The 27,662-nt window shown below is 50.9% G+C and overlaps 12 protein-coding genes across 12 annotated transcripts; 6 read left to right on the top strand and 6 right to left on the bottom strand.

Moving 5' to 3' along the window:
* CTAM01_11717 (uncharacterized protein) lies at window positions 1–935 on the bottom strand (the record flags this gene model as incomplete). Its single annotated transcript, XM_060527727.1, has 2 exons — window positions 1–656; window positions 713–935. The coding sequence occupies 2 exons, from the start codon at window positions 933–935 to the stop codon at window positions 1–3; spliced, it is 879 nt and encodes a 292-aa protein (XP_060377631.1).
* Window positions 936–2,679: 1,744 nt separating this feature from the next.
* On the bottom strand, window positions 2,680–3,018 carry CTAM01_11716 (uncharacterized protein; the record flags this gene model as incomplete). Its single annotated transcript, XM_060527726.1, has 1 exon — window positions 2,680–3,018. The coding sequence occupies one exon, from the start codon at window positions 3,016–3,018 to the stop codon at window positions 2,680–2,682; it is 339 nt and encodes a 112-aa protein (XP_060377630.1).
* Window positions 3,019–3,582: 564 nt separating this feature from the next.
* CTAM01_11715 (glycosyl hydrolase family 16) lies at window positions 3,583–5,179 on the top strand (the record flags this gene model as incomplete). The annotated part of the gene is made up of 2 exons (XM_060527725.1): window positions 3,583–4,388; window positions 4,450–5,179. The coding sequence occupies 2 exons, from the start codon at window positions 3,583–3,585 to the stop codon at window positions 5,177–5,179; spliced, it is 1,536 nt and encodes a 511-aa protein (XP_060377629.1).
* A 2,744-nt stretch (window positions 5,180–7,923) lies between these two features.
* On the top strand, window positions 7,924–8,723 carry CTAM01_11714 (uncharacterized protein; the record flags this gene model as incomplete). The annotated part of the gene is made up of 3 exons (XM_060527724.1): window positions 7,924–8,098; window positions 8,160–8,540; window positions 8,599–8,723. 3 exons carry the CDS (start codon window positions 7,924–7,926, stop codon window positions 8,721–8,723), a joined length of 681 nt encoding a protein of 226 aa, XP_060377628.1.
* Window positions 8,724–9,668: 945 nt separating this feature from the next.
* Window positions 9,669–11,303, top strand: CTAM01_11713 (uncharacterized protein; the record flags this gene model as incomplete). Its single annotated transcript, XM_060527723.1, has 3 exons — window positions 9,669–10,337; window positions 10,401–10,826; window positions 10,863–11,303. The coding sequence occupies 3 exons, from the start codon at window positions 9,669–9,671 to the stop codon at window positions 11,301–11,303; spliced, it is 1,536 nt and encodes a 511-aa protein (XP_060377627.1).
* Window positions 11,304–11,574: 271 nt separating this feature from the next.
* Window positions 11,575–12,744, bottom strand: CTAM01_11712 (L-arabinitol 4-dehydrogenase; the record flags this gene model as incomplete). The annotated part of the gene is made up of 2 exons (XM_060527722.1): window positions 11,575–11,850; window positions 11,917–12,744. The coding sequence occupies 2 exons, from the start codon at window positions 12,742–12,744 to the stop codon at window positions 11,575–11,577; spliced, it is 1,104 nt and encodes a 367-aa protein (XP_060377626.1).
* A 940-nt stretch (window positions 12,745–13,684) lies between these two features.
* CTAM01_11711 (uncharacterized protein) lies at window positions 13,685–14,257 on the top strand (the record flags this gene model as incomplete). Its single annotated transcript, XM_060527721.1, has 1 exon — window positions 13,685–14,257. The coding sequence occupies one exon, from the start codon at window positions 13,685–13,687 to the stop codon at window positions 14,255–14,257; it is 573 nt and encodes a 190-aa protein (XP_060377625.1).
* A 369-nt stretch (window positions 14,258–14,626) lies between these two features.
* Window positions 14,627–16,998, bottom strand: CTAM01_11710 (uncharacterized protein; the record flags this gene model as incomplete). The annotated part of the gene is made up of 3 exons (XM_060527720.1): window positions 14,627–16,240; window positions 16,292–16,408; window positions 16,666–16,998. Coding segments are annotated over 3 exons (2,064 nt in total), but the record flags the coding sequence as incomplete, so codon positions are not given.
* Window positions 16,999–17,724: 726 nt separating this feature from the next.
* CTAM01_11709 (uncharacterized protein) lies at window positions 17,725–19,853 on the bottom strand (the record flags this gene model as incomplete). The annotated part of the gene is made up of 5 exons (XM_060527719.1): window positions 17,725–18,428; window positions 18,481–19,127; window positions 19,187–19,612; window positions 19,676–19,765; window positions 19,819–19,853. 5 exons carry the CDS (start codon window positions 19,851–19,853, stop codon window positions 17,725–17,727), a joined length of 1,902 nt encoding a protein of 633 aa, XP_060377623.1.
* Window positions 19,854–21,437: 1,584 nt separating this feature from the next.
* Window positions 21,438–22,688, top strand: CTAM01_11708 (aspartate aminotransferase; the record flags this gene model as incomplete). Its single annotated transcript, XM_060527718.1, has 2 exons — window positions 21,438–21,923; window positions 21,978–22,688. 2 exons carry the CDS (start codon window positions 21,438–21,440, stop codon window positions 22,686–22,688), a joined length of 1,197 nt encoding a protein of 398 aa, XP_060377622.1.
* A 163-nt stretch (window positions 22,689–22,851) lies between these two features.
* Window positions 22,852–25,139, bottom strand: CTAM01_11707 (carbamoyl-phosphate synthase subunit L; the record flags this gene model as incomplete). The annotated part of the gene is made up of 3 exons (XM_060527717.1): window positions 22,852–22,914; window positions 22,968–23,046; window positions 23,113–25,139. The coding sequence occupies 3 exons, from the start codon at window positions 25,137–25,139 to the stop codon at window positions 22,852–22,854; spliced, it is 2,169 nt and encodes a 722-aa protein (XP_060377621.1).
* A 349-nt stretch (window positions 25,140–25,488) lies between these two features.
* Window positions 25,489–26,501, top strand: CTAM01_11706 (pyridoxamine 5'-phosphate oxidase; the record flags this gene model as incomplete). Its single annotated transcript, XM_060527716.1, has 3 exons — window positions 25,489–25,758; window positions 25,861–26,035; window positions 26,095–26,501. The coding sequence occupies 3 exons, from the start codon at window positions 25,489–25,491 to the stop codon at window positions 26,499–26,501; spliced, it is 852 nt and encodes a 283-aa protein (XP_060377620.1).
* Between the last annotated feature and the right edge of the window lie 1,161 nt (window positions 26,502–27,662).

The following is a 27,662-nucleotide window of genomic DNA, read 5'->3' as shown; positions in this document are numbered from 1 at the left end:
TTATGACTTAACGCCCTTCTCCAGCTTGCTCTCAGCCGGCTCATTGCTGGCCCAGCCCATCCAGGCGACGGCAATGATGAACTTAACTCCTCCAGAGATCCAAAGAGCTCCAGGCATGCCAGCCCGACTTCTCTGCAGCCAGCCACCAATAATACCTCCAAGAACAAGCAAAACGACGGCCAAGAACCTCCTGTTCCTCTTGGGGTTCTCCTTTAGGGGTGCAAAGAGCTTTGGGTCGGAGAGGAGATCGCAGTAGACGCTGGTCAGGACGTTGGTAGGAACTTCGTTGAATCCTAAAATCCTACTCGTCACAATCTGTCCGCCAAACTGGAAGGCCAGAAGCGCAAGGGGGACCATCACAAGAGGGTTTTCAGAGGTCTTGAATTCGTGATTCGAGTCGGAGCCTTGCACCGAGGCTTTCCCAAAGTCGGCGATGAGACGTGTCTGAGCAAAGGCGGAGGCAAGGAAGACGAGAGCCGACTGGAGAAGGAACGACAGGGCGAGAGTGCTTCTGCGCTTGGGATGGATGTGTCTCGACTTGGAGAAGAAGAAGCACCCAAGCCAGAACGCGGCGATGGAGCTGAGGGACTTGAGCCAGAGGAGTGGCTCGCCAGCCGGAAGCTTCGAGGCGCCAAGAGCCATGAAGATGGTGTTTCCTTTGAACAGGTCAGTATCACATGTCGCTTCCCCTGCCTGATAGCTAGGCTCTTACCTGTTTGCATACTGACGAAGACACCAGCTGCGTTCACTGCTACACTGTCGCACAAGCCGGACACCAGACAGCAAGCGAGGACTGGGATATCGGTATAGCGGATGTTGACATCATCACGGAGCCAGTCACCGAAGCTGCGCCGCTGAGCTTCGTTCCTTGGTTGTTCATTTCCGGCATCGGTGTCAGACGAGTCTGCGACTTGCAGATCACTTTGCGCGCTCATGTCGGCTGCTTTGATGGCTTTGCGAACGTTGAGTGAAGGGTGAATTCGAGGTTAGACAGGGAGATGACTCAGTGAGAAGCCAGGAGTCGGCCCAGTATTTGAACAAACAACAGCTGAAATTTTCATGGGCTCATCCCGCAGACCTTGTCTGGGGTTGGGATTGCGTTATCGCATCTAAGCATGTCGTTGCAGGGCGGTTTGCACCACTATTACGTCTCGGGTAAGCGTCCATTCTTGAGGGAATCCACCGCCGCGTAATCGGGAGCGGACTGGGCCGCCGAGAATCACGTTTGTTTGGTGAAGTTCGGGGACGATGTGGGTTTTTGCACGGATAGATTGCCGAAATTGGTGTTGGCATTGTGCATACTAAGAAAGAGCATGTCTTTAAGTCAACCTCCGGAGTCTTGGATCATTGATGAGCTAGAGTCTCGTTACTGCAGCTTCTTGACGCGAGTGAGGACATCGAGTGATAGTGTGATTCAGAAAATGTCTCGTTGTGGCTTGACATAGGTTGACGAGCGATATCGGTCTAGCCAAGCCGTACATATATCACTGTATCACGCGGTAACCGAACAAGGCGGAAAATCTTGTGTTTTAGCGGTTGCTTTGTCATTTAAGGATGTGGGTCTCTCGACCGGCCCTGACCCGGACGCTTGGGCCCGCCATGCGCCGAATACCCGATGAATTGCCTTTGCCTTAGCAGCCACGCAGCCTTACTCATCTCACTTTGTTCACCTTATTTCCCACCTTACTCACTCACCTTACTTTGTCCTCATGCTCCTTGTCTCACTCATTTTCCGCAAACCTTCGACGCTTCCATGATTGAAGTTTCGCAAACAACTCAGCACATCGACGAACGCTATTACAGTGTTTCCCACCAAACGGGTCGCAGCAACAACAAGACACTACGATTGCTCATTTGCGGATGAAAATCTTTACCATTAGTGACCCACAGCGACCGAGTCGCTCAGGCCAGATCTCAAGCCTGTAGATCCAAATCGACGACACCACAGCTCACAACGCCAATCCCGCCTCGATTACTCCTCAACCGCGCTTCTCTCGCTCATCTTGAGTCGTCACTAGACGCCTGGCTATGCTCCTCATGAGAGTTCCATCGCTCTACAACCATCATCACTTCGGATCACAGCTGCAGCAGATCTGGCCAGGCGTCTCTCTTGAAATTAAGCATTAGTAACCCGCCGTTGCAGTCTCGAGACTGGCCCGCAAGCTGGCTTGTGTAGGGCGACAATTCTTGTCATTGATCAACAGGCAAGATGCTAGCAACAACGAAACTCGGTCGTATTTTTGGAGAACGATGCTCGAAAGCTGGGGAAGTCCTATCACTCACCGCGCGGATATCGAATTGACGACAAAGTCGTGGTTATCGGGAACCTAACGCCTTTCCAACGCGCATTTGCCAGTTGCAGTCGCAACTATCTTTTCAGATGCGGCTTGAAATCACACAACACCACTGCAAGCCGTACCCGGCTGCTTGGCAGATGCTGTTTCATGCTTCCAGCTTGGGCAGGTGCCTTAAGATTTACGTGACGGCGGTGTGATCGCCGACTCCTAAAGCGGGCCCTCTTTGGTATCACCTAAGATGGGTATTCACATGGCCATCCATATAATGACCTTTGAACTACCAACAGGCCTTCGATGCGCGCAACCGCTTGCTTGAGGATCACGACTCAAGAGAGTGCCCGGAAGCGCACGCAAACGCGGACCGCAGTTTCTTCGCAATGCCTCATACTTGATCGCTTTTCCAACCGCCCATGACGCTGTTCACCAGATCTCCACAGCCGTTTCCCCCGGCCCAAGGTGCCATTTCTCCTCCGGCAGGCCCACCAACAATCTCGGGATAATCTTGAGAGTTTCCCAGTCGGTCGCTTGACCGTTTGGCGAATGTCGAATAATTTCCTTTCTGATAACCTTGCTCTACCGGTGCCACAACGAACCGGGCCCTAGAATGCTGCTCGCCTCTGGTTCGACCGATAGTTGTAACGCTAATCCTGGTTGGCGCTGGTGCGGAAACGCTGCCCGTTGCAGATGCGACTCCAAGAACCCAAAGAGGAGAAAGAGACATTGGCACCCCCTTTAATCAACATGCTGCTTGCCACGCGCCCGGCATCCCCTGGCTTGTCTTGCATCTGTCTCTCCGCTTTGCCCACGTTGAGATGAGGTTGCCTCCTATCATTGCTCTCTGTTTGATTGAGTCCCTAACTCAATTCCCGAGTCTGTGCTTTCGGCTTCTTCCCATGCGTGCCATTTGCCCCCATCTGAATAGCGAACACCAACACCCATATCCACACTCATTCCCAGCTTTTGAATTCTTGGATTTTGAACCCCACCATCGCCATTCCTTTCGACATTCCACCAGAGGTTAACTTTCTCTCCCTCTGTTCCAACAGCCCGGTCTGTGTCTGCGACGTTGAGCCTGGTGAATCCGTCCGTCTCAGACAACACATACTCCTTGTCTCTCACTACTGTCACTCTCTTGTTATAAAGAAGACCTCACCGCTGGCGCGCCGTGTTCTGCAGACTTCTGACGTTACTGAACGTGTCGCAAACGTCACGAAACGCTCATTTCGACAACCGTTCGTCCTTGCGGAAGTCCAATTGGATCATTTTCCATCCACACTCCCTTACAATGCTGTCTCAATACACTCTTTCGGCACTGGCGGTGCTGGCATCGCTTGCCCAGCCCGCGGTCGCTCAAGTCTCGACGAAATGTAATCCGATGAACACGACCTGTCCTGCCGACCCGGCTTTTGGCATGGACTTCAACTTCAACTTCAACTCTACTCCCTCGACTGATGCCTGGGAAACCACTGTTGGCCCCGTTACGTACACCTCGGACAATGGCGCGGAATTCACGATTAGCAAGCAAGGCGACTCTCCGACAATTCGATCCAAGTTTTACTTCTTCTGGGGCCGTACTGAGATCCACATGAGGGCCGCCAAGGGAAAGGGCATTGTGAGCTCTATGATGTGGCTCAGCGACACCTTGGACGAGGTTGATTGGGAATTCCTTGGAATAAAGAACGACGCCTTGAGCAACTTTTTCGGCAAAGGTGTTCAGGACTGGCACAACGGTGCCGAGCACCCTGTGACGGGTAGCATCCAGGACGACTTTCACAACTATACCTGCGTGTGGACCAAGGAGAAGCTCGAGTGGTGGGTCGACGGCAACAACGTTCGCACTCTTCTCCCCAAGGACGCCAACAACTCCCTGGCCTATCCCCAGACTCCCATGCGCCTCAGTCTCGGTATCTGGGCTGGTGGAGATCCCCGCATGGCTGCGGGTACTAGAGAATGGGCTGGAGGTGACACCGATTACGCCGCCGGACCGTACACCATGTATGTCAAGTCTGCGCAGGTGACGGACTACAGCTCCGGAAAGGAGTACTCTTTTGGAGACAAGACGGGCTCCTGGGAGAGCATCAAAATTGCTGCGTAAGTCGCACTCGTTGGACTGTTGCACGACAACCGAGCCCATGCTAACCTCAAATCTCAGCGGCAACTCAACTGTCAAGGAAGCTCTTCTGGAGGAACCTAGCAAGTCTGTGAGCGAAAAGTTCAACGAGCTCAGCCCAACCGCCAAAACGGCTGTATATGCTGGAGGTGTCGGCGTAGGCTGTGCTCTGATTGCCTTTGGTCTCTGGTACTTCATCCGCCAGCGTAGACGTGGTGCCAACGAGGCAAGCCTTGCCGCCAAGAGAGCCGAAGAAGAGCGTCTCGAACTTGAGGGCTTCCACAAGCGCGGCGTCGACCCTGACTCGTTTGCTGGCGCGACAGGCACCGAGTACAATGCTGGCGCATTCAGCAAGAACGGCATGGTCCAGGAGAACACATACAGCATCCCGGCATCTCAGGAAAAGGGCGCGTGGGGTGCCGCGCCCATGGCCGCGGGCGCCGCTGGGGTTGGTGCTGCAGCTGGCATGCGATCATATAGCGACAACCCGAATGGCCACGGCCAGCTCATGTCTCCCTTGCGTACCCAAAGCCCTGGAATGCCGCCTTCGGGTCCCCTGCCTATGGCCCCGAGCCGTAGCGCATCGCAAGGAGGTTACTCTCGCCTCGGCTCACCTGACGGCCAACAAAGCCCTCCCCCGCCGATGAGCCCGCCTTCGCATGGATACAGCGACCATGGATTCGGCGCGCAGCAAGGCTACAACAATGGCGGTTATGGAGGCGCGAATCAGGGATACTTCAACAACGGTGGCGCCCAGGGAGGTTTCCGGTAGCGCCGATACCCAATCATTTTTATTTTTCAACGTCTTATCATTCTTTCCGCCAACGCACTTGCGGCCTTCTTGTGTTTCTTTTGAGCTATCCTGCATGAATATCCGAGCGATTTCCTTTTTTATTTTCTCATCTCGAGCGGACGATACGATAGGGAGGTAAAGAAAGAAAGTCCTTGATGGGCGTTTGATATGTACATCACTGGTGCCAAGATATCCTCTAGGTGTCTCGCTCCTTGTGGGGGCTAACGAGTTTCAATAAACGATATACCCGACTATCAATTCCCTCAAAATCCGTCTCCGTTGCTTCTGGTCTAGTGAAACTTCCCCGGATTGCGATGGCGTGTGAACAGCCTCGCTGGGGACTACGAGGTAGATCGCTTCAGTGTTCTGTTCGTGAACCGGTTTGCATGAAGTTTGCTCACGTCGATCACCAGGAACGGCAGTTCTTGCCTCACAGCAGGGTGTTGGTGGAAACGTTCATGCAAGCCTCATGGAAGCGTTCAATGCCATGAGTTCTTGGCGAGGCCTGCTTGTTCATTCATTGGTCGACCTTGATTTCACTTCACAATCTTATAGGACAGATCGACTGTTCGCGGTTCAAAAGCTGCCCAAGTCATTCTTCGCGCCGATGAGAAGTTCAGGCGATCCACGTTGGAGAAGCTTAATACGCAGCAAAGTTATCGACAGGAATGTGAGGAGATTAAAAACCTCTGTCTCCCAAACAAACAGTGGTTCATGCCAGAAGCACAACATCAGCGCGAGTCGCAACAGTTTGCTCAAGGTCTAGACCAATGCTAGAAGCCGAAACATTTCTGCGGGGGTGCAAAGTGTTTGGTTTGTAACTTTCAACGCATACCAGACGAACTGAACTTTGACCAATCTTGAATCAATCGAACAGCTGTGCTGTGCTCTCCAAACTGTGAGTGTGGTTCGTGCCGACGTTTGTGCAGTCACAGTGTAGCGCATGGCTCGCGTGGAGGCTTTGGATTGACTGTGCGCCGCAGATGCAGGATATCATTTCAAACCCCAACCTTGTTCCCATAAGGTTAAAGATCTCATAATGAAAACGATTCCGAACACCTCCTTTACCGAATAGTCGTACATTGAGATTACGATTTGGGATGCTGGGAAGTTTGCATGCGGAGCTCTCGGGAGTCGCAACAGATCGGGGACTATCCCGTGACGCTGATTAGAAAGACAAGTCGTGTTAAAAGCTGAATAGATGCGTGTCAGACGAGGTTTACCCGTCAGGGAATTTCATACACTTTTCATTTACAGGGATTGAACTCGATCTCACACGATGATCTGCCATTGAAGCCCTGATCAAAGACAGCCTCGAGGGTACTTGGACAGCATATACAAAGTCGAGCTCGCCTTTTGGGGTTAGCGGGAGATGAGCAGAGTCTATCTGCCATGAACCTTCCGCCCAGGAAACACAATGGCTTAATGGGCAAGGTTTGCGGTTTCTGAGGCGTGGAATGTTTGCCGTCGCCTTTGACGAAGTCCAATCAGAGGGACGGAGCGGCACGGATCGGTTCTCCCCGGACGCCGACTATGATAGATGAAATGTTTCTTCACATTAGTTTGCACAGCAGTTGAGTCGAAAATTGGCATGGTGCAGGAAAGCTCGGGTATAGCAAGGGCCATCTCGCGGATACGGTCCAGTTGCTAATGGGATGTGTGCAAGAAGTCCCTAATGCAAGATGGTTTATCCACCTGGAGGGTGAATAGATCCTGTGACCTCTCCATTTTGAAGACTGAACAGTCAGTGAAGCAACAACGCTAACTGATGACTGAACTATACTTAAGTATCGCTCACAGAAATGACCTGGTAGTCGGGTATGGCAGTGAGATGATCCTACCTTAATACGTGGAATAGGTACCAGAAACTTACACATTTGTTGCTTGAGGGCGCATTATCACCCATCCTTGTTCGGAAGACCTACCGGACTGCCAAGGGTCAATCCCAAGTTGAGGATTTCCGAAATGGAATCAAGCTGCCTGGCTCAGCTTAGCTAGAAAGTTTCGACTCTTCCTAACTGTAGAGGTTGCAACCATCTTATGCTTGCACCATGCGACCACTTCCCCCCTTTACAGCTTGAATAGAGTTAGATGGCACACCATCAAGCGTAGCAAGCCAAACGTGGAGGCATGAACTTCTGGTCCATTTGCCAGGAATCCTGGACAACTTTCATGAACATGATGGTACAATCGGCATGCTGCCGTTAGACCTTTGTCTAACACATGTCATCTCTGTAGGACGCCTCTGCTCTTGATACTCCGCCAGTTCGTGAGTGACAGTCACCAAACCCACGGCGCATACTGGTTGCAGCTCATCCGATCTGTGGGAGACAACTCAGGATGCCTCGGAGCAAAGCCGATCGAGGTAGCTTGCTGAAAGCTGCCCATCTTAGGTAGCTCTTTACGGATGCGTCGGAGAAATGGACATCCTTGGATGCCAGAGGGATAAACAACGTTTGAGTATGTCGACGAACTAGACCCGGTGCAATGCGAGCGTCAACAGTCCATTGATTGCTCGGCAGGCGACAATTCACGGGAAAGATGAACTACAACTGAAGTGATCCCAGACTATAAAGAACGGCACCACCCCCCGTGAGATATTGCTTTCTTTTCTCTTCACCAGACAGACAAGACAACAATCAGTTCAAGCTCACGATACCCTTCCAATTATACCCACCTTTGGTTTTTGATACCAGCACTTGCGGTTCGCTTAGATCGTCAGCATGCTCTACTCAAAGCTCTTCGTTGCCGCCCTCACTGGCATCAGCTGCGTCGCGGCTATGCCCGCTGAGCAGCCTGCCGAGCTGGCCAAAGCAGAGGCGTTTCCCCGTGGAGAATGCCGCGATGAACGCGACGAACTTTACTGCGGCCGCAGTGTCAAGGAGTTTACTCGCTACGGTAAATTATTTCAACGCATCATGAGCCAGGCCTCAGTCAGCTTTGCTAATGGAGCTTGTAGATGCGAAGAACAGGCTCTGTTTCGCCAACGATGGAGGCAACAGGCTCTTCTGCGCAATTCGTGAGCAGCAGGAGCTGGCTATCGAGCTGGCTCGCGAATTTGACAGAATTACACGATGCGAGATCGATCAGTACTACGGCTACAGAGAGCGCCGCTGCGAATGCTACCGCCGACGCGATGGAGACCGTGGCGGCAGAGGCCGCGAGTGCCGTGATGGCGATCGTGATGGCGACAGACGCGGCGGCCGTGATGGTGACCGCGATGGTGACCGAGGCCGTGGTGGTCGTGATGGTGACCGTGGCCGCGATGACCACGACCCCAATTGCAAGGGCGATGACCTTGCTTTCTGCGCGGCTAGTGAGGACTTGATCATCACCTATGGTAAGTCAGACATAATTCAATGCTGGTTCAATCAGGCAAAATGATAACACTCGCACAGAGCGTGGCGCCGAGATTTGCGACAGAAACCGTGGCAACTACGTCTTCTGCGCCAACCGGGAGCGCGGTGCTGCCCGCGACAAGGCCAGAGATCACTTCCGCGACCGCAACAAGAAGCAGGCCTAGGTTTTCCTTTTATTATTGTGCCTCTCATCTAGAGCATACAGCTGGTACCAACTGAACCAACTTGGGTGTGCAGGTTGAGGAGGGTTTGCTGAGCCAAGTCGAGTCTAATGGAATGTTTAGTCTGTAATCTGTATTTCGTATAGTGGATTAATCAGTGTGGAAACGACAGAGAATGGAAAGGAATTGTTAACCCTCGAATATGGAACCGTAATGTATTTGTCTGTGCTAAGCCTGCCAACATTCGCTTTGAGAGATTTTATCAATTTCTTCAGCTTTCACATCTAAAGGCATGTCTTGCGCCGCTTGCATAAATCCTGCATCATCATCTTAACGTGATACTGACCTTTGAAAACGGAGGATACTTGTCTACGATGAATGGACCACAAACGATTATAAATGCCTAGGCAGGCATGGTCAATCGCAGTCTTCTGGTGGTCGACATACGCTTGCAGACGATCTACTCATTTGATTTTCTTCTTAGAGAAAGTAAATAAAAAAAATATGTTTCAGAGTCGCAGAAATGTGAGATAATTGAAGGATCAATATTCGAGCTGTAAGAAAGCACACTTCTAGTCAGTTCTTAGCCTGCTTTGTTAATTAAGTAACTTTAAGAAACAAGAGCGTTGTTGACTGCGGACCAATTGCAGTCCTTTCGTCTCGACTTTCCTTCCTAAAGTACGGCTCGACATTCCTTCCCGAGTTACAAGAGCGCGAATTGTGGAGACAGTCTCGGTTGCAGGGCTACTAATGCGGGGGGTTGGGAAAGATTAACCGACGCAAATGAAGACGTTGACGAACGTCGACAAAACAGCCCGAGCAAATTTGTCCCGCTGACGGGCCAATACGACTTGTTTGGAGTCTGGCTAATAGTGTTTTTCTTAGGAAATTTTCGATGAATCTGGTAAACCGAAACCCCGAGATTAGTCCAGAGACACCCCCGCAACAATGTCCAAACCCCTGGGCCGTAGCAGCGGTGGTTGTTGGACATGTCGTATTCGCCATAGGAAATGCGACGAAGCAACTCCGACTTGTAAAGAATGCACAGATCGGCACATAGTATGCCATGGCTATGGAACGGAGCCTGATTGGGTCAAGGACCCTGTCAAGCTACAGGCGGAACTTCAACGCATCAAGCATGCTGTGAAACAGAACTTCCGCCGAACTCGAAAACTGCAGGCTTCTTCCACACGTTCATCAACCAGAGCCGTAACGGAGCCTTCTGGGGAAACCCTCGAAGAGTCAGCAATATTTTCGCCAGGCGGGTCTGAGTATCGTGAAGCTGAGCTCCTGACATATTATCTGGACTACATATTTCCCCTCCAATACGCCTATTACGTGGATAAGCCAGCACTCGGTGGCCGAGGATGGCTTTTCTGGCTTCTGTCCAAGCAAGGGCCGCTTCGTCAAGCCGCCTTTACGCTATCCGCTCTACACCAACACGCTATGTTGCAAAGTAAGACAGAGGAAATGGAGTCAGAGCTTATCCGGTATCACACCAATGCGATGCAAGAACTCCGTCAAGTTCTCATTCGCTGCGAGACAGATGGTTTCGCCAGCCATCCCGAACATCGCGTCGAGTTTCTTACTTGTGGCACTTTCCTCATCAGCTTCGAGGTATCCACTCTTCCAACCTTTGTTGAACCCATGGTTGCACCCTGCTAATGCTAAAGTGGCTAGGTCTTCCAAGGAGGAACCACTAATTGGCAGTCACATCTGAACGCTCTTGTATTGGTCGCAGGTCAAATTGACTTGGAGAGCGTGGGAGGAAGGTCCGAATCTTCTACAAGAATTGAGACTGGATTCCAGAGGATTATGAGTGCGGCCATCAGATTCCATGTGTCACAGCTACTTTGGTTCGAGCTTCTGTCGTGTGTTTCTACAGGTGAACCACCTAGGCTACCTTATCAAAGGTGGCTCAGCCACGAAGAAATCGATGTGTCCTGTGTCATGGGTTGCCAGAACTGGGCTATGCTAGCTCTCGGAGATGTAGCCTCGCTAGAGGCACAAGTTGCAGAGATGAATCCGAGAGCTTTGAGCCGCAAAATTGCAGACATCACTAAACGTCTCGAAGATGGTGTTGGATACTTGGGGGTAGAACAAAAGGTACCTAGTATACCTTCTCAATATTATGGGGTATGGAACGATACTAATTCGTCCGGTCAGCCCGATTCAGCCTTAATCTCGCAGTCGATTACCCGCATATATGCAACGGCAGTCCTTGTACAACTGCACACAATTTCAGCCAACATAGAAGACGCACCAGAAAACGCGCTTGAAACAATTCATAACGCAGTATCTGGCGTTATGGATGCTCTTCAAAGTGTGCCGGATGGCCTGTCTCTGAAACCTGTAACATGGGCTATGTGCGTCGCTGGAGCAATGGCAGCCCCAGATCAACAACCATTCTTCGAGAATCTGATTGAAGGAATCCTTGAAAGCTCGGGTTCCGGTTTTACAAACGTTGATACGGTCCTACGAGTTCTGAAGGAATGCTGGAGGGAAAGAGACTACCATGGTACCGACAACAGTGTTCCTAGAAATGCAATGTCACGGCTAGGGATATGTGCCCTTTTGATTTGAGCCGTGGCCAACCTAGATTTCTGCTCCTTGCATGACTTATCGCCGTGCAGGGCTATATTTGGGCATATGAGAACACTGTAGTACGGGGGAATGAGAGTTCAACGTTTCGAATCAATTGTGAGAGATATAGAAAGACACTAGGACGTCGCCGCTGCAGCCTGCACATTTTCGCGACCGAACCTGCAGCCCCTATTCACGTCCAGGCGGAACCTCTTCCTTGAGCGAAGATACAATTCAGAAAGCTTGAGCTTGAGTACTACCGCCCTGGGTTCTAATCGTCAAGTACTTGAACTTTCAATGCCAGAGCACCAGGGTCTGAAGCTGTTTTGAAGGCCTTCTCACCATCTTCAAGAGCAAACCGATGGGTGACTAATGGTTTGAGATCAATGACTCCCTCAGCAACAAGGCCAATGGCCCGAGGATAGATATCTCGGTAGCGAAATTGGAACCGTAATTCAATTTCCTTGCCAGCCATGTACATGATGGGAATTGTGGCAAAATCTCTACCGCAACCGATAACGAAGACCATGCCGCCGAATCGGCAAGACTTCAGAGTTTAATCAGCACAAGTATCCCCGTCCAACGTACAATTCGTGTAAGTTAGATTACTTACGTATATACCGGTGACCACACTTGACTCAACGCCAGTACATTCTAGCACTATCTTGGCTTCTTGACCGAGAGCTCCCTTGATATCCTCGGCAGTTGCCTGCGGCTCCTTTCCAGCAGTGATAAGCACAGTTCGTACTCTAGGAACTGCCTTTTTCGCCATGTCCAGCCTGGTCTGATTGATGTCCGTAATGACGATTGGACTTGCACCTGCTGCGCTAGCAGCCAGCAAAGTGGCAATGCCGATGGGACCGGAACCGCAGATAACCACGGGATCACCCAAGCGAACGCCGGATCGCTCGAGCCCTGTCAGAGCCACTGAGAGTGGCTCGAGAAGAGATCCCTCTTCATATGACATTCCATCAGGAATCTTGTGAAGCCAGTCTTCTGGGTGCACGTGGTAGCGGGTAAGGGTTCCGTGATATGGGGGCGTCGAGTAGAAGACCACCTCTGGACAGGCGTTGTATCGGCCTGTGCGACAGAAGAAGCACGATGCCTTCATACAAGGGATGCCGCACTCGATGGCTACCCTATCACCAATCTTGAACTTCGTCACTTTGGGTCCTACGCCAACAACTACGCCTGCACTCTCATGGCCTAGCCCGTTTTCGCCCGTCACAACCATCTCGCCAATGTGACCTGCTTTCCAAAAGTGAACATCGGAGCCGCAGATGCCAGTTGCTCGCACGTGGATGAGGCACTCCCCTTCGCTTGGGGTCGGAACATCGAGCTTCTTGAGATACAGCTCATGTTCAGGGTTAGTATAGATTGCAAGGTTTCCGGGTTTTCGGCGAAGGATATCGACTGCATTTGAAGTATCCATGGCAGGCATAAGTGGTTGATGAGTATGATTCTGATTTTGATGGCCAATACAGGCCAGGGACTCGAGATTCCGTGGGTGTCAATGAGGAAGTGAGGTGGGAACATCAACTCAGTGCGGCCAGCTTGTTATATACCGAGTACATCTGATCTCAAAAAGGTGGGCAGCTTGATTAGATGTCTATCGTTTCTGGCTGCATCACCTTCGGAATTCCTTACCCCTCCCTTACCCCCTCCGAGCTCGCTGGCCCTGTCGTTCACGTTAGATCGTCTCGTGCAGCCTCAACAAATTGGCCCAAACACATCGTCTCCTCACAAGACACCATACACGGCGCCGTCTCAAGTCACCACTACCCCACGTTCGGCGCACTGTCACCCGGTTGGGTTTCCGCCACATTGTTGATTTGGACGGAAACCCCCGCCCACTGCGACTCCCCGCACGCAGCCTATGCAAGCCTGGGGTTTTTATCTTCTCTATACTCTCTATACACATACCTCGCCCTTGATCGTAATCGACAAGCCCTCAAGAGAACTTGAGAGTAAGGATCAAGACCATCTCTCAGTCTCCCCTTCAGCTAAAAGGGTGATTCGAGATATACGACCACTGGACTTCAAGTCATCGTCATGTCTCTCAATGGAAAGATCGCAATAGTGACGGGAGGGGCTCGAGGAATCGGTGCTGGCATAGTTCGAGCTCTTTCTAAACAAGGCGCAAGTGTAAGTCCTGATCTTATTGCCCGAAACAGATTACCAGGTCGATCAATCAGAGCTTCCTTACTTGGTATATCCACAACGGCCTCATCTTAACCGAGTCGACCTGTGATGAGAATATTGATGTTAACATAGTGCAGGTTGCATTCAATTATGTCTCTCCTTCATCCGAAGCTGCTGCTCTAAAGTTGGTTGAGGAAGTAAAGGGGTTCGGGGTTCGAGTGACGTGCATTCGTGCCGATATGGCGTCTCCTGAGGCTCCCTCTCTTATTTTGAAAGCGGCTCTTCGAGAATTTCAAACCGACAAGGTCGATATTCTGGTGAACAACGCGGGCGTCGGAGGAAACGCACCACTCGAAGAAGTCACAATTGAAGACTATGATCGTCTGATGGCAGTCAATGTCAGAGCAGTCATCTTTATGACTCAAAGCGTCTTACCTCACATCAACCGCGGCGGTCGTATTGTCAACTTGTCTTCGATATCTGCCCGCGGTGGCTACCCGACTCAATCCGTTTATGCCGCATCCAAAGCTGCTGTCGAAGGTCTGACACGGGTCTGGGCCACAGAGCTGGGCCACAAATACGGGGTAACTGTGAATTCAGTCAACCCTGGCCCTGTCGATACTGATATGTACCGTGCTGCCGGATCTGTGCATCTTGCGAGGATGGAAGAACAGAATAAGAAGGTTCCTGCCGAGCCCAGATGTGGAACGGAGGAGGATGTGGCAGATATCATTGTGTTCTTGTGCGAAGAAAGATCGCGCTGGGTGACCGGGGACACGATCTGTGCGAATGGAGGTATGGTATACACATAGAGAAGGATAGTCTTTAACTGTTTAGCCTTCGCGGCATTGGCGGGTCTCCCATATTGACATTGATAAGGCACATAACAATACGAAACTTCAGAAATAGAGATCTCGAGCGGGTTACCGCCTTTGGTGTCCCTTTGTGTTTCCGATTTCACTACAGAGATCCACCGGCCGACACCCCGAAATGGGCCAAAATGGACAAGTATTCGCCACGAGTGGCTAATGTAGAGATATTGCAGGAGTCGTCGCGTGGTGTTGAGGGAGCTAGGCCAAATAAAACGCAAGCCAATCGGAACTTTATCGCGAATTAAGCGTAGCAAGTATGTCTAGACCATGGTATACTTGAGTCTCTTCTTAAAAATCAAGAACTTAAAGCTAGTGTTCACAGAAGTTCCATTCGGTCTTGAGCCAATCAGCCTCCTTCTCTTTCATCCACGTTCTTTCAGCCATCAGCTCCTTCCTCAGCTCCTTGGCCTGTTCCATTCCAATGGGCCACTTATCTCTGCTAAGGCTCTGTTCCCAACTCTCTCGAGCCTTCAACCAAGCGTCTTCGGAGTCAACCCATTCTTCCTGAGCCGTTTTCCACTGAATCAATCCCTGGTCATCTGATGCTGGGGCGGGCAATGGACCAGTCTTAGGCTCAGCAGGCCACCAGTGTTTCTGCTGAGGCGGCACGTTAGACGTGCTGATGATAGGAATGGCTGGGTCGACGAGGAAAAGAGCTACAATCTTCCTATGGCCAGGCTTTGAGGGATCTGCCAGCTTGAAGGGAGAGACTTGATGTTGGAGGAGGTTAGGGAAGAACAATGCCCGGCCGCCTTTGGTCTGTACTGATCCCACATTCTGAAATGTGTGGCCACGAGGTTCGATTGCGAATGCCTGCTTGATACTCCACCAGTCGTACTGCTCATAGTCGAGCGAGGTTCGTGAGCCAGAATCGTCAAGGTCTTCTCTGTTGGCACATGTCCGGAAGTTGAGAGTGCAGTCCGTGATGTTCTCACAATCGTAGTAGTACAGTGCTGTGCTGACAATATGTTCGTTCAGAAGACCTTCAGTATGCCAAGAGCCACCTTTGTATTCAGGGTTCTCTGGCGTGAGATGGATATTGGCCAACTTGACAATGACTTGACAGCTGTCTTTGCATCCAAAGAAGCCACTGCTTCTGATGTCGGAGGCGGCGAATTTGACGTAATCTTTGGCCTCGGGGTCAGCGTCAGGAAGCGCAGGGCCATGAGTCTCTCTGAACCAGGCTTTGTCACGAGCGTTACGCCCCAGATCCTTTCGGTTTCGTGGGACTTCTCCCTCGGCGAGAGGACGTGCCTGGGGCCTGCATGCACGGCGTCGACCGCAGATTTCCGGACAAGGGCACATTGGCTTCTGAACATTGGATGTTACGAGACGCTGAATCGCAAACTTATCCTCCCAGTTGTAGATAAGATCCCAAGCTGGCAAAGACTTCTCAATGAGCTTCTCGATGATTGGATAGAGGTGAGCCTGCTCTGCAGGATGAAGGTTGTTGATGTAGCTTGCAATTTTGGCTTTTCCTGTGATTCGATCGAGGTCCACATCGCATGGTAGCCATTGAAACTCCCTACTCAACACCTGGTTTCTCGAAGTACTCCTCCAAGAAGTGGCAGGAGATAGTGTAGCCTCCGCCTTTGTCGGCTGGCGTATTGTAGTACCCATGTCGCAGTAGTCAAGAGCGTCATCAACGCCGATTGTGCGATCATGAAGCACTTTAGAGCTACCGTATACCAAAGGCCAGAGGGAGGGATGGACCAAATCCAAGACTTGATCGTTACTGTTAGGGTGCCAGTCTTTGCAGTCTGAGGGGACATCCTCAAGTGGCTTGACAGCATCTTGGATACACTTGGCGAACTCGGGGGTAAGGATGCTGTCAGACTTGATGACGGCAGTGCAGTAATCGTAGACCGGCATAAGCCCTGTCTGTTCATACACTTCCGCTTTCTTCCGTAGTTCACTGATGCACTGGAGGTCGTTAGCGCTGATATACTATAATGAAGACACAAGTCACCTTACCGCATCGGCCATAGAAGGAGTGAAGTGAGCATTCTCGATATACGATGCCCAGTCGATTGTCAAAGCCTCCGATTTCCACTTTGTAGCAATACTGTCGTCTTTGACCTTGAGCCACCACTGAGGTTTATCAGACAATTCGTTAATAACCCTCATCATGCAACATTCGCGGACCAGAAGCGTGACGGCTTCCCATTCGCCCAGGAACAAAACAGGAAATCTCTCTTTCAGACTGGGCATATGTCCAAGATTAAGACCTGCCCCGGGACGTTCGACAACCAGTTGTTTCAGAGTCAATTGAAACGCATCAGTGATCGTGACTGGACTTCAGGCCTCTAGAGGCTCACCTTGAATGAGCAATGGTGGTATCTCCATACTGCCTGCTTAATGAGGAGGTTGAGACACTTGAACGAGAAGGCATTGAAATCGAGCTCGGTGTTCTTTTCAATCCAATATTTCGCATCAGACACGTCGGGGTCTTTCGGGCCAGCCCAAATGTCGAAGGCTTTTTGTTGACTGTCAGTCAACTTGACACGCTCGTGCTCGTGCTTCATGAATTCCTCCTCGTCGGACGTGAGAGGCACGGGACTGCTAAAGGCTTGAGTGGCCATAGCGTAGACGGGTATGTGGAAGAATGGATCGTGTTGTAATAAAGAGGCTTGGTGAGATGCTGTTGCTGCACAGTCTATAGGTAAGGTAAAATACTTTATATATGTTTATTTCTAAGTGTTGACTACCTGTGAAGTAATAGGAACCCCTGAAATTCTGTGTGTATATCGTGAAAGACTTAGGCAGAAGTGTGGGTTCACTTCGTTAAAAAGTTTAATCCGGCAGGCAGCATGAACAGAACCCCTTGTACAAGACTTAACATCCCGAAACCCCACCGGCCATTCCAAAAATGGTTGCGGCGATCAAACTAGCGATAGGCTGTTGCTGAGCATTGACTCACATGCTCCAGGTTGACAAGGATAACGTGCCGGCCACTGGATCGATAACTATACGAACAGGCAGGTCGACGTTAGCTTCCTTGGCTAAGACTAATAAAGTGAAATGTTCTCCTTTCAACGTCCCCCAGTGAAATGGATAAGGTACGTAGCATCTGTCAGAACCATCACAAATGGCTCACAAAATCTATCATCATGGTGTTTCAAAGGTGTGTAAGGTGGTTTACGTTTCAAATACCGATGCCCCAACTAGCGTAAAGACGAATTACTCTGTAAATCCGAAAAATTCGGCTAGATTCTATCCAGATATTGTAATCCCAAAATCTCACTATTGTCCTTCAAGCCGTCTCCGTAAGAAGATGAAAGATGTGAGTGAAAACCAAAAGAATTATTGCTCTTGGCCCTCAGCAAGAAAGTCTGCAAGCCTTTCGCTCCTGTTATCCCCGCAAAGCTTCATATCTATGTGTTATTCCGCCTTCATTCAGCATGTGTCTAGGACTTTGGTCCCGACTCAATGTTTTCCTCCACTTCGAAAAGATATAACGTAGGTTCAGGCTCGTTTCTCTTGCGCATGATATAGCGCTTAAACCACCATGGCAAGACCTCCAATAGTTGATAAGACGCATGCCGCCTGGTAGAAACCGAGAAAACGTCATCAAGTTCTTCAAGAGAGCGTTGCTTCGTCTCTGGAAGGAATAGAAAGATGAGAATCAAGCATATAACGCCAAAGACAGAATAAAGTGTGAAGACTCCCTGGGGCTTGATGGACTGGAGAAGTGGCGGGGATGTTTGTGCCACGACGATGGCCCAGAAGTTGTTCGTTGCGACGGCCCAAGCCATGCCAACCTCACGATGTGATAGAGGGAAAACCTCGGCCGAGTAGACAAACGCCACTGGCCCCTCTCCCGGACCATAGAATGCGGCGAAGATATAAATGAACAAGCAAATAACGCCGAGGTGTAAGGGACTACTCTGCGGAATGTAGAAGGCCATGCCTGCTGCTAGCATAGCCCAGCACATGTTCGGAAAGGTGATCAACAGCAGGGCTCTGCGGCCCCAGCGATCAATGGTCCACAAAGCCGGGATCGCGAAAAGGAACATTGCCATACCATATCCCCATGATGCCAGAAGAGCAATGGTGTTACTTGCCCCTGCTTCCACAAAGAGCGTCGAGGAGTAAAATGACATGAGATTGACTGCGGTTGTTAGTCAAGCGTTCTTGAACATTTCGGGAGTACGTTGTCCTACCTCCACAAAACTGCTGAGCAGCCATGATAATACCTGATGCTTGTGTCGCCCGACGGACCCTGGGGATGGTAAATAACTCCACGCATCTGGTGAGAAAGTTGCTGTCACCAAGCCCGTCAGCCTCCACTAATTCTTGCTCCTTTTCAAGCTGAGCGTTGACAAAGTAAAGATCCCTAGCGGCGAGTAAATTGTTGCCACGTAGTCTCAGGAGTGACTCGTAGGCTTTAATAAACCTGCGCTTCTTCAATAGCCAGCGGGGTGATTCAGGTGTAAAGTAGATTCCCAGGAGCAAAGGTACTGCGGGGATCATGGCGGAACCAAGTTGAAGTCTCCAGGCGATGTCCCCAAACCCAACCAGAGCGAGATTTGCAAGGAATCCAAGCATGATCCCAAAAGCGCTGAAAAGTTGCCACGACATGACAAGAGCTCCACGTATGTTAGGTGGCGAGTTTTCAGCCGAGAATACGGGCACAGTAACTTCTTTCAGTCCCATTCCCATGCCGAGAAGAATTCTGCAGATCAAGATCTGTGGCCAAGTCTGGCAAAGGGCTTGGCCTACGGGGCCGAGGATGCTGAAGATGGCGCCCAGGAAGATTGCACCGCGTCTTCCGAACCAGTTATTGACGGGATCAGACAGCCAACAAGCGCTGTTAGTACGCACAGGTAGTCAGTGATATGTCCATTATGGAATTGGCGAAGGACTCACATGACGCAAATAGCCATATACGGCGCGCTGTTGATGGCACCAATGATCCAGGAGTTTCGTGCACATGTTCCGGCTATTAAGCAGGCCTCGCCTTTGTCCGCAATCCCAAATACTTGTGGGAAAGATAAATTTGCTCCATTTGACCCTGTTTGGTCCCAGCCCTGTATTGCTGCGCTCACCGAGTTCATAAGAATGGTGAAGTAGAGAGCTTTGGGATGCTTCCAGCGATGCTCGATTTCGTTTCTCAGAACGAGTCGGTCCTCTTCATTTAGCTCCGGTATGTCTTCGTAGGCTTTCGGAGTCTGTGCAGCCAACGCCCCCTTTTCGAAGTAGGTGATCTCGTTTTGAAGGCCTAGGCCGATAGCGAAAAGTCTTGCATCGATCTTGAGCTGTTCTCGGGGAATACCTTCAAGAGGGTTGCTCGGCCTGTGAGTCCGTAGTTTTAGTAAGAAGCATAAGATTAGACCGGGCTTCTTGGTGGTAGCCTACTCTCCAGTGACCATCTGGCTTTCACTGCGGCGAGGATTGTCATGGCGACTGATTTCGACAGCATTGCCCACTTCAAAGCCGCTCTTGAAACTTAGACGGTCAGTTGATTGTTTGACCAAGTATGGATGTATTTTGAGACTTACATGGTGTCATGTTTCTCTAGAGGTGAACTCGACATCTTGGCGGCTGATGGTTTGATACAGGAATAGGAGAGGTGGGAGGATTGAAATCTGGCAACAGAGCACCTTCTTGTCTCAGGAAGACTGGTGGAAAGACGGGAGAACGGCGGAAGAGCCCCCAAGTAGTGATACCTATGGCTTATGAACCTTGAAAGACAGGCGCTGGAGTGACTATTGACGTGTGTGGATCTCACAAGGTACCAAGTCTTCAAATCCGGCTGTCGGCAGTCCGAAAGGTTTTTAGAATGGGGTTTCAAGTTTTGTCAACGATGTAGCATTTTATCGACGTAATGTATATTCAGTTGGGTCAAGTCACGCCCATTTTGACGGGTCTCAGGGCTCGAAGGGTACATAAATCAGGATGACCCTATGCCGGATGGCCGCCTTGGAGTCCGCGAAGACGACATACTAACTCCAATTTCCAACGTGGATGGTATTCGCAAAATAATTTGGCTAGGCTTTGGGAGAAGGGCCCTCTGAAGTCCATGTACCTGTCACATGTGTCCTCCGAACATGAAAGAATCGCCTCAATGTCTTACCTACTTTAGGTAGGCGGCATGAATTTCTGTGGAGCTCGGGAGAACCTTAGAACCATCACAAATGTAACCTCTGTGGCCCTTACCGCTTCTTCAATTATGTTCTACTTTTCTGGCAGATCGATTTGTCGTTAAAACACCGTTCATTTGATGCTATTTCCGAATACGTACCTCTTTAACACTATGTAGTGGAAGACGCTTCAACATCCTGCGAACTTTGATATTTGTGTAGTTCTCAATGATGGTTCTCAAGATCTTGATTCAGCACAAGAAAACTACACGATAACCAGCGCGCTGCGCAAGCCATGGCGCCGGCTTGAGTACCACGCAAAATGTGAAAGTCTGATTAAAGTGACATATAAACTTGTTTCTGATGCGAGAAATCCCCCGCTGAAGAAAGGAAAGACCATGCGGTTCTCCAACTGCTGCTCCAGGCTTGCTTCATCAAGTTTGAGACGAGGAAAAGTAATAGTTGGGGACTTGATAAGCTATTCAAAGGTTCTCGTCAAAGTCCAACACCGCAGTGGCTTGATGGGGCCGAGCTTTCGACTCTACCTTCCTTCTAATCCTGGCCGCGGTGTCGGTGCAACCCTAGACCCATTGAAGTAGGCCATTGGCCGCTGATTTGTCGAATGAGTTGTATGTATCTTGAACTTGTCTTATACGTGGCAGTGGACAGTTTAGTTGCTTAGTAGTGCTAATCAAGTGAGAGCGAATGAGTTTTGAGAAGTTTGAACCGGGGCTGTTACAATGTTCGCTCTCGTCTCGACTTTCCTTCCCAGTCGGTGACGAGAGGTGGAGACACTTCGCCCCGGCCCAACGTCTCGCCCCGTCTTAAGGGCGCACGATATGTCAAGACATGCTTGACGCTGGACGCAGAATATAAGTTGGGCAAAGCGCCGCAGTTGTGAAATGAGGAGAAGAAGAGCGAAAGACACGCGTCTTGGGCTATTTCAACCAACACATCATCTCCAATCGGTGAATTAGAGCACTGGTACAAGCTGCAACATCAAATCTGAGGCCCAGTTCACAACATCAACCAACGTCATGGTCCAGATCAAAGCTTTCGAGGTAGAAGAATGGATGGATCGTCTCGAGACAACGCCTGGTGCTCTCAACATCGCCGAAACATGCTGCGAGTCTGTGTCGATCAAGGAGTTGACAGAGCTGTCGAGCGACAAGTCGGCTGCGGGCCCCCTTGACATTGCAACCCGACGAATGACTTACGGCGCCATTTACGGATCAGAGAAGACGCGCCAGCAGATCGCCAACATGTACGCAAACGATGTTTCGGGCTCTCTCCCCAGCGATCAAGTCGTCATTACGCAGGGAGCCATCGTTGCCAACTTCCTCACTCTCTACACCCTCGTCGGCAAGAATGATCATGTAATCTGTGTATACCCGACCTACCAACAGCTGTACGAAGTTCCCAAAAGCTTGGGCGCTGATGTGAGCCTCTGGAAATTGAAGGCTGAGAATGGATACATCCCGGACATCCGAGAACTTCAAGACCTGGTGCGAGAGAATACCAAGGTAATACAACCATACTTCAGACGAGTAGTACCCACGGCTAACTCGTAGGACTAGATGATCATTATCAACAATCCCAACAATCCCACTGGTGTCACTACGCCTAAGCATGTTCTAGAAGATCTCATCGCGTTTGCCAAGTCGAGAAACATCATTGTCATGGCTGACGAGGTATATCGACCCCTCTTCCACAGCCTTCCTGTAGGAGAAAGCATGCCCCCATCGATCCTCTCTTTGGGCTATGACCGAACCATTTCTACCTCGAGTATGTCGAAAGCTTTCTCTCTTGCCGGCATCCGCGTGGGATGGATCGCATCGAGAGATCCTGGAATCATTGAGGCCGTCAAGAGTGCGCGGAACTACACGACCATCAGCGTCTCGCAGCTAGACGATCAAGTGGCCGGCTATGCTCTCTCGGATGCGGTCAGACCAAACCTCATCAATAGAAACATCGAGCTTGCAAGGACAAACTTTGAGATCCTCGAGACCTTTATCAAGAAGCACCAGTCTGTTTGCTCCTGGGTAAGGCCCACAGCCGGTACAACGGCAATGATTGGCTTTCAAAGAGGCGACGAACCAGTTCGAGATGACGAGTTCTGTCTTGAAATCCTTAAAGAGACTGGGGTTTTAATAATGCCTGGGTCTACCTGTTTTGGTGAGGGCGTTGACTTCAAGGGCCAAATGCGCTTTGGTTACGTATGTCGGACAGAAGTGCTGAAAGAAGGCTTGGAGAAACTGAGTGTTTATCTAGAGCAGAGCTTCCACTAATTGTGTTCAAAAGGGGACACTCTAAGTAGGCACATTTGGGTCGACAAAGGACTTGGCACAAGTACCTATCCTCTGCAATAGAAACGAATCGTTAATCTTAGCCTATTCGCTGTATGAACTTCAAACCAGTATCCTTTTCTCTTGTAAATCAATCACCGCCCGCTCATGATTCTTTTGTAGTTTCTTCCTCAAATTGTACCAAGACCGTTCCGGCTTTGCAGATATCCTAAGACAGTGTCAGTGAGGGGCGTGCAACTTTGGAAAAATAGGACTACTCACGCCTTCCTTATGCGCCAGCTTCTTGACCACGCCGTTTTGGGGTGACCGAATAACAGTCTCCATCTTCATAGACTCGATACTGTGTGTCAAAATTAGCCACTGGAAATCATCTTGTGACAGCGGTCTTGGGTCGGGTGGTACTGACACAACCAACGGAGCTCCCTTTGCTACGGCTTGCCCTTCTTCCACTTCGTTCTTCAGAATCTTACAAGGCATTGGTGCAACGACAGACGCGGTAACCTCCTTCAAACCGAGGGCCTTCTCGAACCAGCTTGGTGGCAGAAGAGAAAGCTCGGTCTTGATGCCATGTTGGAACACAGCAATCTTGGTATCCTGCTCATGCTGTAAACTCTGCACAACCGTCGACTCCAATCTCTCGTTGGGAAAGAAAGTTGTCAACGCATTCGTTGACGACGACTTTGGTTGGAATTCGCTGATGAGGTTCTCGAAAACCTTGGGCGGCTCCTCTCCCTTCCTTGTTACACGCGCCTCAAAGAGTTGATGGGACTTTTGTGTGATGCTGACTTCAACAACTTCTCCCTCTTGCTCACTGTATGAATCGAGCACCTTGAAGGCAAACTTGCGCTCGCTGAGGGTGCTGGCCTCGCCAAAGCCTAAGCTACCTCCATGGGGAGCAGCATGTGATAGTTGTGGGGATAACGAGCTGAGGGCAGCCTGGACAAAGACTTCGTCATGGATTGGCCGCGGCTTGAAAAGCTCATCTCTCCACTTGTCGATGAACCCTGTCTCGACGTCGCCTTCTATGAAAGCTGGGGACCGGCAAAGACGTTTAAGGAACTCGATATTGGTGCTGAGACCGACGACTTCATACTCACGGAGAGCCAGTTCTAGCCTGCGAATAGCTGTTTCTCTGTCCTTGCTGCGAACAATCAACTTGGCAATCATGCCATCGTAGGCTTCCGAGACAGTATCACCCTGGATAAAGCCGGCGTCGATGCGAATGTCCTCGTTCGTCTTCGGCGTGGTGAGGTGAATCAACTTGCCTGAATCAGGCATGAAGCCCTTCTCCGGATTTTCGGCATAGATACGAGCCTCAATAGCTGCACCGTGCTGCTTGATGTTCTCCACGATCTCCTCCTGTGTCATAGGTAGCTTCTCGCCAGCAGCGACGCGGAATTGCCATTCGACGAGATCGGTGCCGGTGACCATTTCACTAACGGGATGCTCGACTTGCAATCGGGTGTTCATCTCCATGAAGTAAAAGTCGCCAGTGTCCTTGTCAAGAATGAACTCAACAGTGCCAGCGCCAACGTAGTTGACGGCCAAAGCAGCTTTCCTAGCCTTCTCCCAAAGATCGAGACGAGTTTCTTCGTCCAAATCCGGCGCTGGAGACTCCTCAAGAATCTTCTGGTGTCGTCTTTGTACACTGCAGTCACGCTCCCCTAGAGCAACACAATTGCCCAGCTTATCCGCAAACACCTGCACCTCAACATGGCGAGGGCGCACAATGTACTTCTCCACCAACATGACCTCGCCACCCTCGCCAAAGGATGCGCGGGCTTCGGCGCGAGCACTACCAAGCTGGGCGGCAAACTCGTCCTCGGTCATAACGATGCGCATACCCTTTCCACCACCGCCCTTGACACTCTTGAGCAACACTGGGAACTTGATATTCTTTGCGTGTTCCAATAGTTGTGCCTCCCCCTGATCGGAACCATGGTACCCTGGAACACAGGGGACGCCGGCGTCGGTCATAATGATCTTGCTTCGTGCCTTGTCGCCCATATCGGTCATTGCCTGCGCCGGAGGTCCAACGAAGACGATGCCCTCCTTTTCGCATCTCTCGGCAAATCGAGAGTTCTCAGACAGGAAGCCATAGCCGGGATGAAGGGCTTGTATGCCGTGCTTCTTGGCTAGGGAGATGATGCGTTCGCCGTCTAGGTACGCTCTTGCGTCGCCCAGGTTCAAGGAATGCGGGGAGCACGCGGCATGCTGGCTGTTGCTGTCGGGGTCTGTATAGATAGTCGTCGTCTTGATTCCTAGCCTGTCCGCAGTCTTGTGGATTCGCAGAGCAATCTCGCCACGGTTTGCGATAAGGAGAGAGGTAATGGGTGTAATTTGGCTCGAAGCCGGCACCGTCTGGCCAGCGGCAGTGGAGAGGAGCCGAGGGAGGGGTCGGACGAGCCGGTGCTTCGCTTTCATGGAACGCATGATGGATGACTGAAGCTTTGTGACGTGGATTTCAAGCTTGGGGTATCAATTGAATGTTCATGGAAAGGAGGAGAAGAACGCGAAGTTGATGGCAGAGGAGGAAAGCGCAGAGCTCATTGCGAGTGCCCCAGGTAACCCGAGGTCTCAAAGCAGCTTCGGCTTGTTGCGCTCGATCATCTTGGAACAAGTGGTGCCGACAATAGCCGTGGGTGCTGAAAGCCGCTGAAAGGCGACCCCGGATTTCAGGCGGGACGTGCTCAGGTCCGGTAAGCTGCCCCCAAGCTGCCTTAGGTAAGGCGACAGCTGATAAGATTAGCATGCAAGTTCCTCGACGTCATTCCGCGAGAGCATGGAAGGTCCGATAGCTCTGCCCCGCATTAGTCAGCGTGGGCTGGGACCTTGCGCCCATCTTTCCTCTCCAGCCCGGTCGATCCAGACAGGGCTCCTTCGAAGGAAGCTCACGATACGTTACCAACCTACACACACTGTCAAGAACAGCTTCATCAATATGGATCAACAAGTCCCTCTCAACTACGAAGCTTCGGCTGGCGAAACCAATAAGCAAGTCACGGCAACTCTTCCTCAAGAAGTCGTACAATGCTTGGAGAATGCTCGATTCGTAAGCTCTTAGTTCTTCTGCCCACCTCATTCAAGCCTTGCGATGACTCTTCACCACAACACCAATGTAGAAATGTAGCTGACGAGACTGCCGCATCGATAGCTTCACCTAGCAACATGTACCGAAAACACGCCGAACGTCTCTCTCATGAACTACACCTATCTGCCATCCTCGAACCACTCGGCCGGTCCCGTTATTGTCATGACCACGAACCCCGCCTCGAGAAAAACACAGAACCTTCTTTCGAATCCCAACGTTTCTCTATTGGTACATGACTGTATGTTGTAGCTCTATTGTGGTAGCGTGTTCGTCAAGATTGCTGACGGCTTCGTTCAGGGTCTTCCCATCGGCCGCCGACGTCTGGCCGACGGCCTTCAGGCGGCAGCCCCGGCCCAGAGCACCGCTCCAGCCTTGCATCCCTCCTATTGAATCTCAACACCGCGGCGGTCTCTAGTATTAGTGCTACAATCAATGGCACTGCCAGACTGGTTGATAATGGTTCGGAAGAGGAGAAGTTCTACCGCGAGGCGCACCTGGAAAACAACACATTTGACGAAGGCCAGAGCTTCAACCCAAGTGTTCAGGCCGAGGATGGTGGCAGAGGATGCTTTGTCGCCGGTGAGGAAGTACGAGTCATCGTGGTCAAGATCAAGGACGTGAGAATCAGTGATTGGAAGGGTGCAGTGAGGGATTACGTGCTGACAGAGGAGACCGCTGCTCCCCAGCTCAATGGTGTACGGTAGGATAATCTGGAATTCAAGTAACAATACCATTGATATCTAGGCCACTCATCAAAGACTTGACGACCTCATGTGAGACAATGCTGGCGGGCGAATCTGGGATGAAGCCTTCAAGAGGCCTCCATTATCAAAATCTTGACGTTCATGTGCTTGCTTCAAGACTTTTACGCGGTTATTGCTATGCCTCGTAAACCCACATGCTATGTGACTGGCTGCGAAGGAGACAGAGATCCCAAAAGAAGCATCCATGATGATGCCCAATGGACGGGCAGTGATCACCATTTAGACTCCAGTTAGACTCGATTTAGACCCATGGATTGACATGAGGCTTACACAGCACACTGGGTAGAAGTGGGCTGGGCACGATTCGACGCTCCAACCGGTAATTTATATTACTGGCCATTAAGCATCTTTCAGTGTAGGATTCGAGTATTTGGGTCCTTCTGAGAGGCCGGCATGGGGCATCTCAAGGCTACTCGTCAGTTCATAGCAGCGATGAGAGTTTGCGCAGTGTGGTGCATGATCGTCGAAATACTACATTTACGTTAGTATTAGTAGTGTGGCAGCTGGTTGACGCATCATTTGATGATACCACAACAGCAAGTACTCTACTGGATAACGCAAAGCATTTCCTCAGGCGTCTGGGCAGAAAAGACAAGGTTGCAATAGAGAAAAAAACAGGCAGCGTTGGGCATCGGGTGAACTGAGGGGGTCTAGGCACGTTGAACCACCAACCTTGCAGCGCGTAGGCTAGCTGCAGCGGCAGGCAGAGTGAAACATTCAGGGATCATGGCCTCTCGGGAGTTTCTGTAGCGGGTTTGAAAGCTCGGCACATTTTGTTTTGAGCCAAGTGGGATCTCTTTAAGCATAGCGTGCGCCGGTGTGGCAGTCAGGACCAGGTTTAGGGGCGACGCGGATAAAGGGCGAAATGGAGGCTGATCGGAAGTTTTGGGAGGGTTGCAGAGGTTTAGAGTGCATATTTAGACTCGACCAGAGCCACCGCCGGTTGGCACCGAGGAAAGACCGAGGGTTTTTGACTCGGGTCCGCAGAGTCCGATTAAGGGATCACATCGGCAGATAACCGACCGACCGACCGCGGGGTTAGTCAAATCCCGCGGGGTGTGGTAGTTCATGCCAGCATCGAAGTGTGTGAATGGAAGAGTG

Source organism: Colletotrichum tamarilloi, assembly GCF_030869305.1.
Source record: "Colletotrichum tamarilloi strain Tom-12 chromosome Unknown Scaffold_66.1, whole genome shotgun sequence".
Taxonomy (NCBI): Eukaryota; Fungi; Ascomycota; class Sordariomycetes; order Glomerellales; family Glomerellaceae; genus Colletotrichum; species Colletotrichum tamarilloi.
This window is presented reverse-complemented; position numbering and strand designations above follow the sequence as displayed.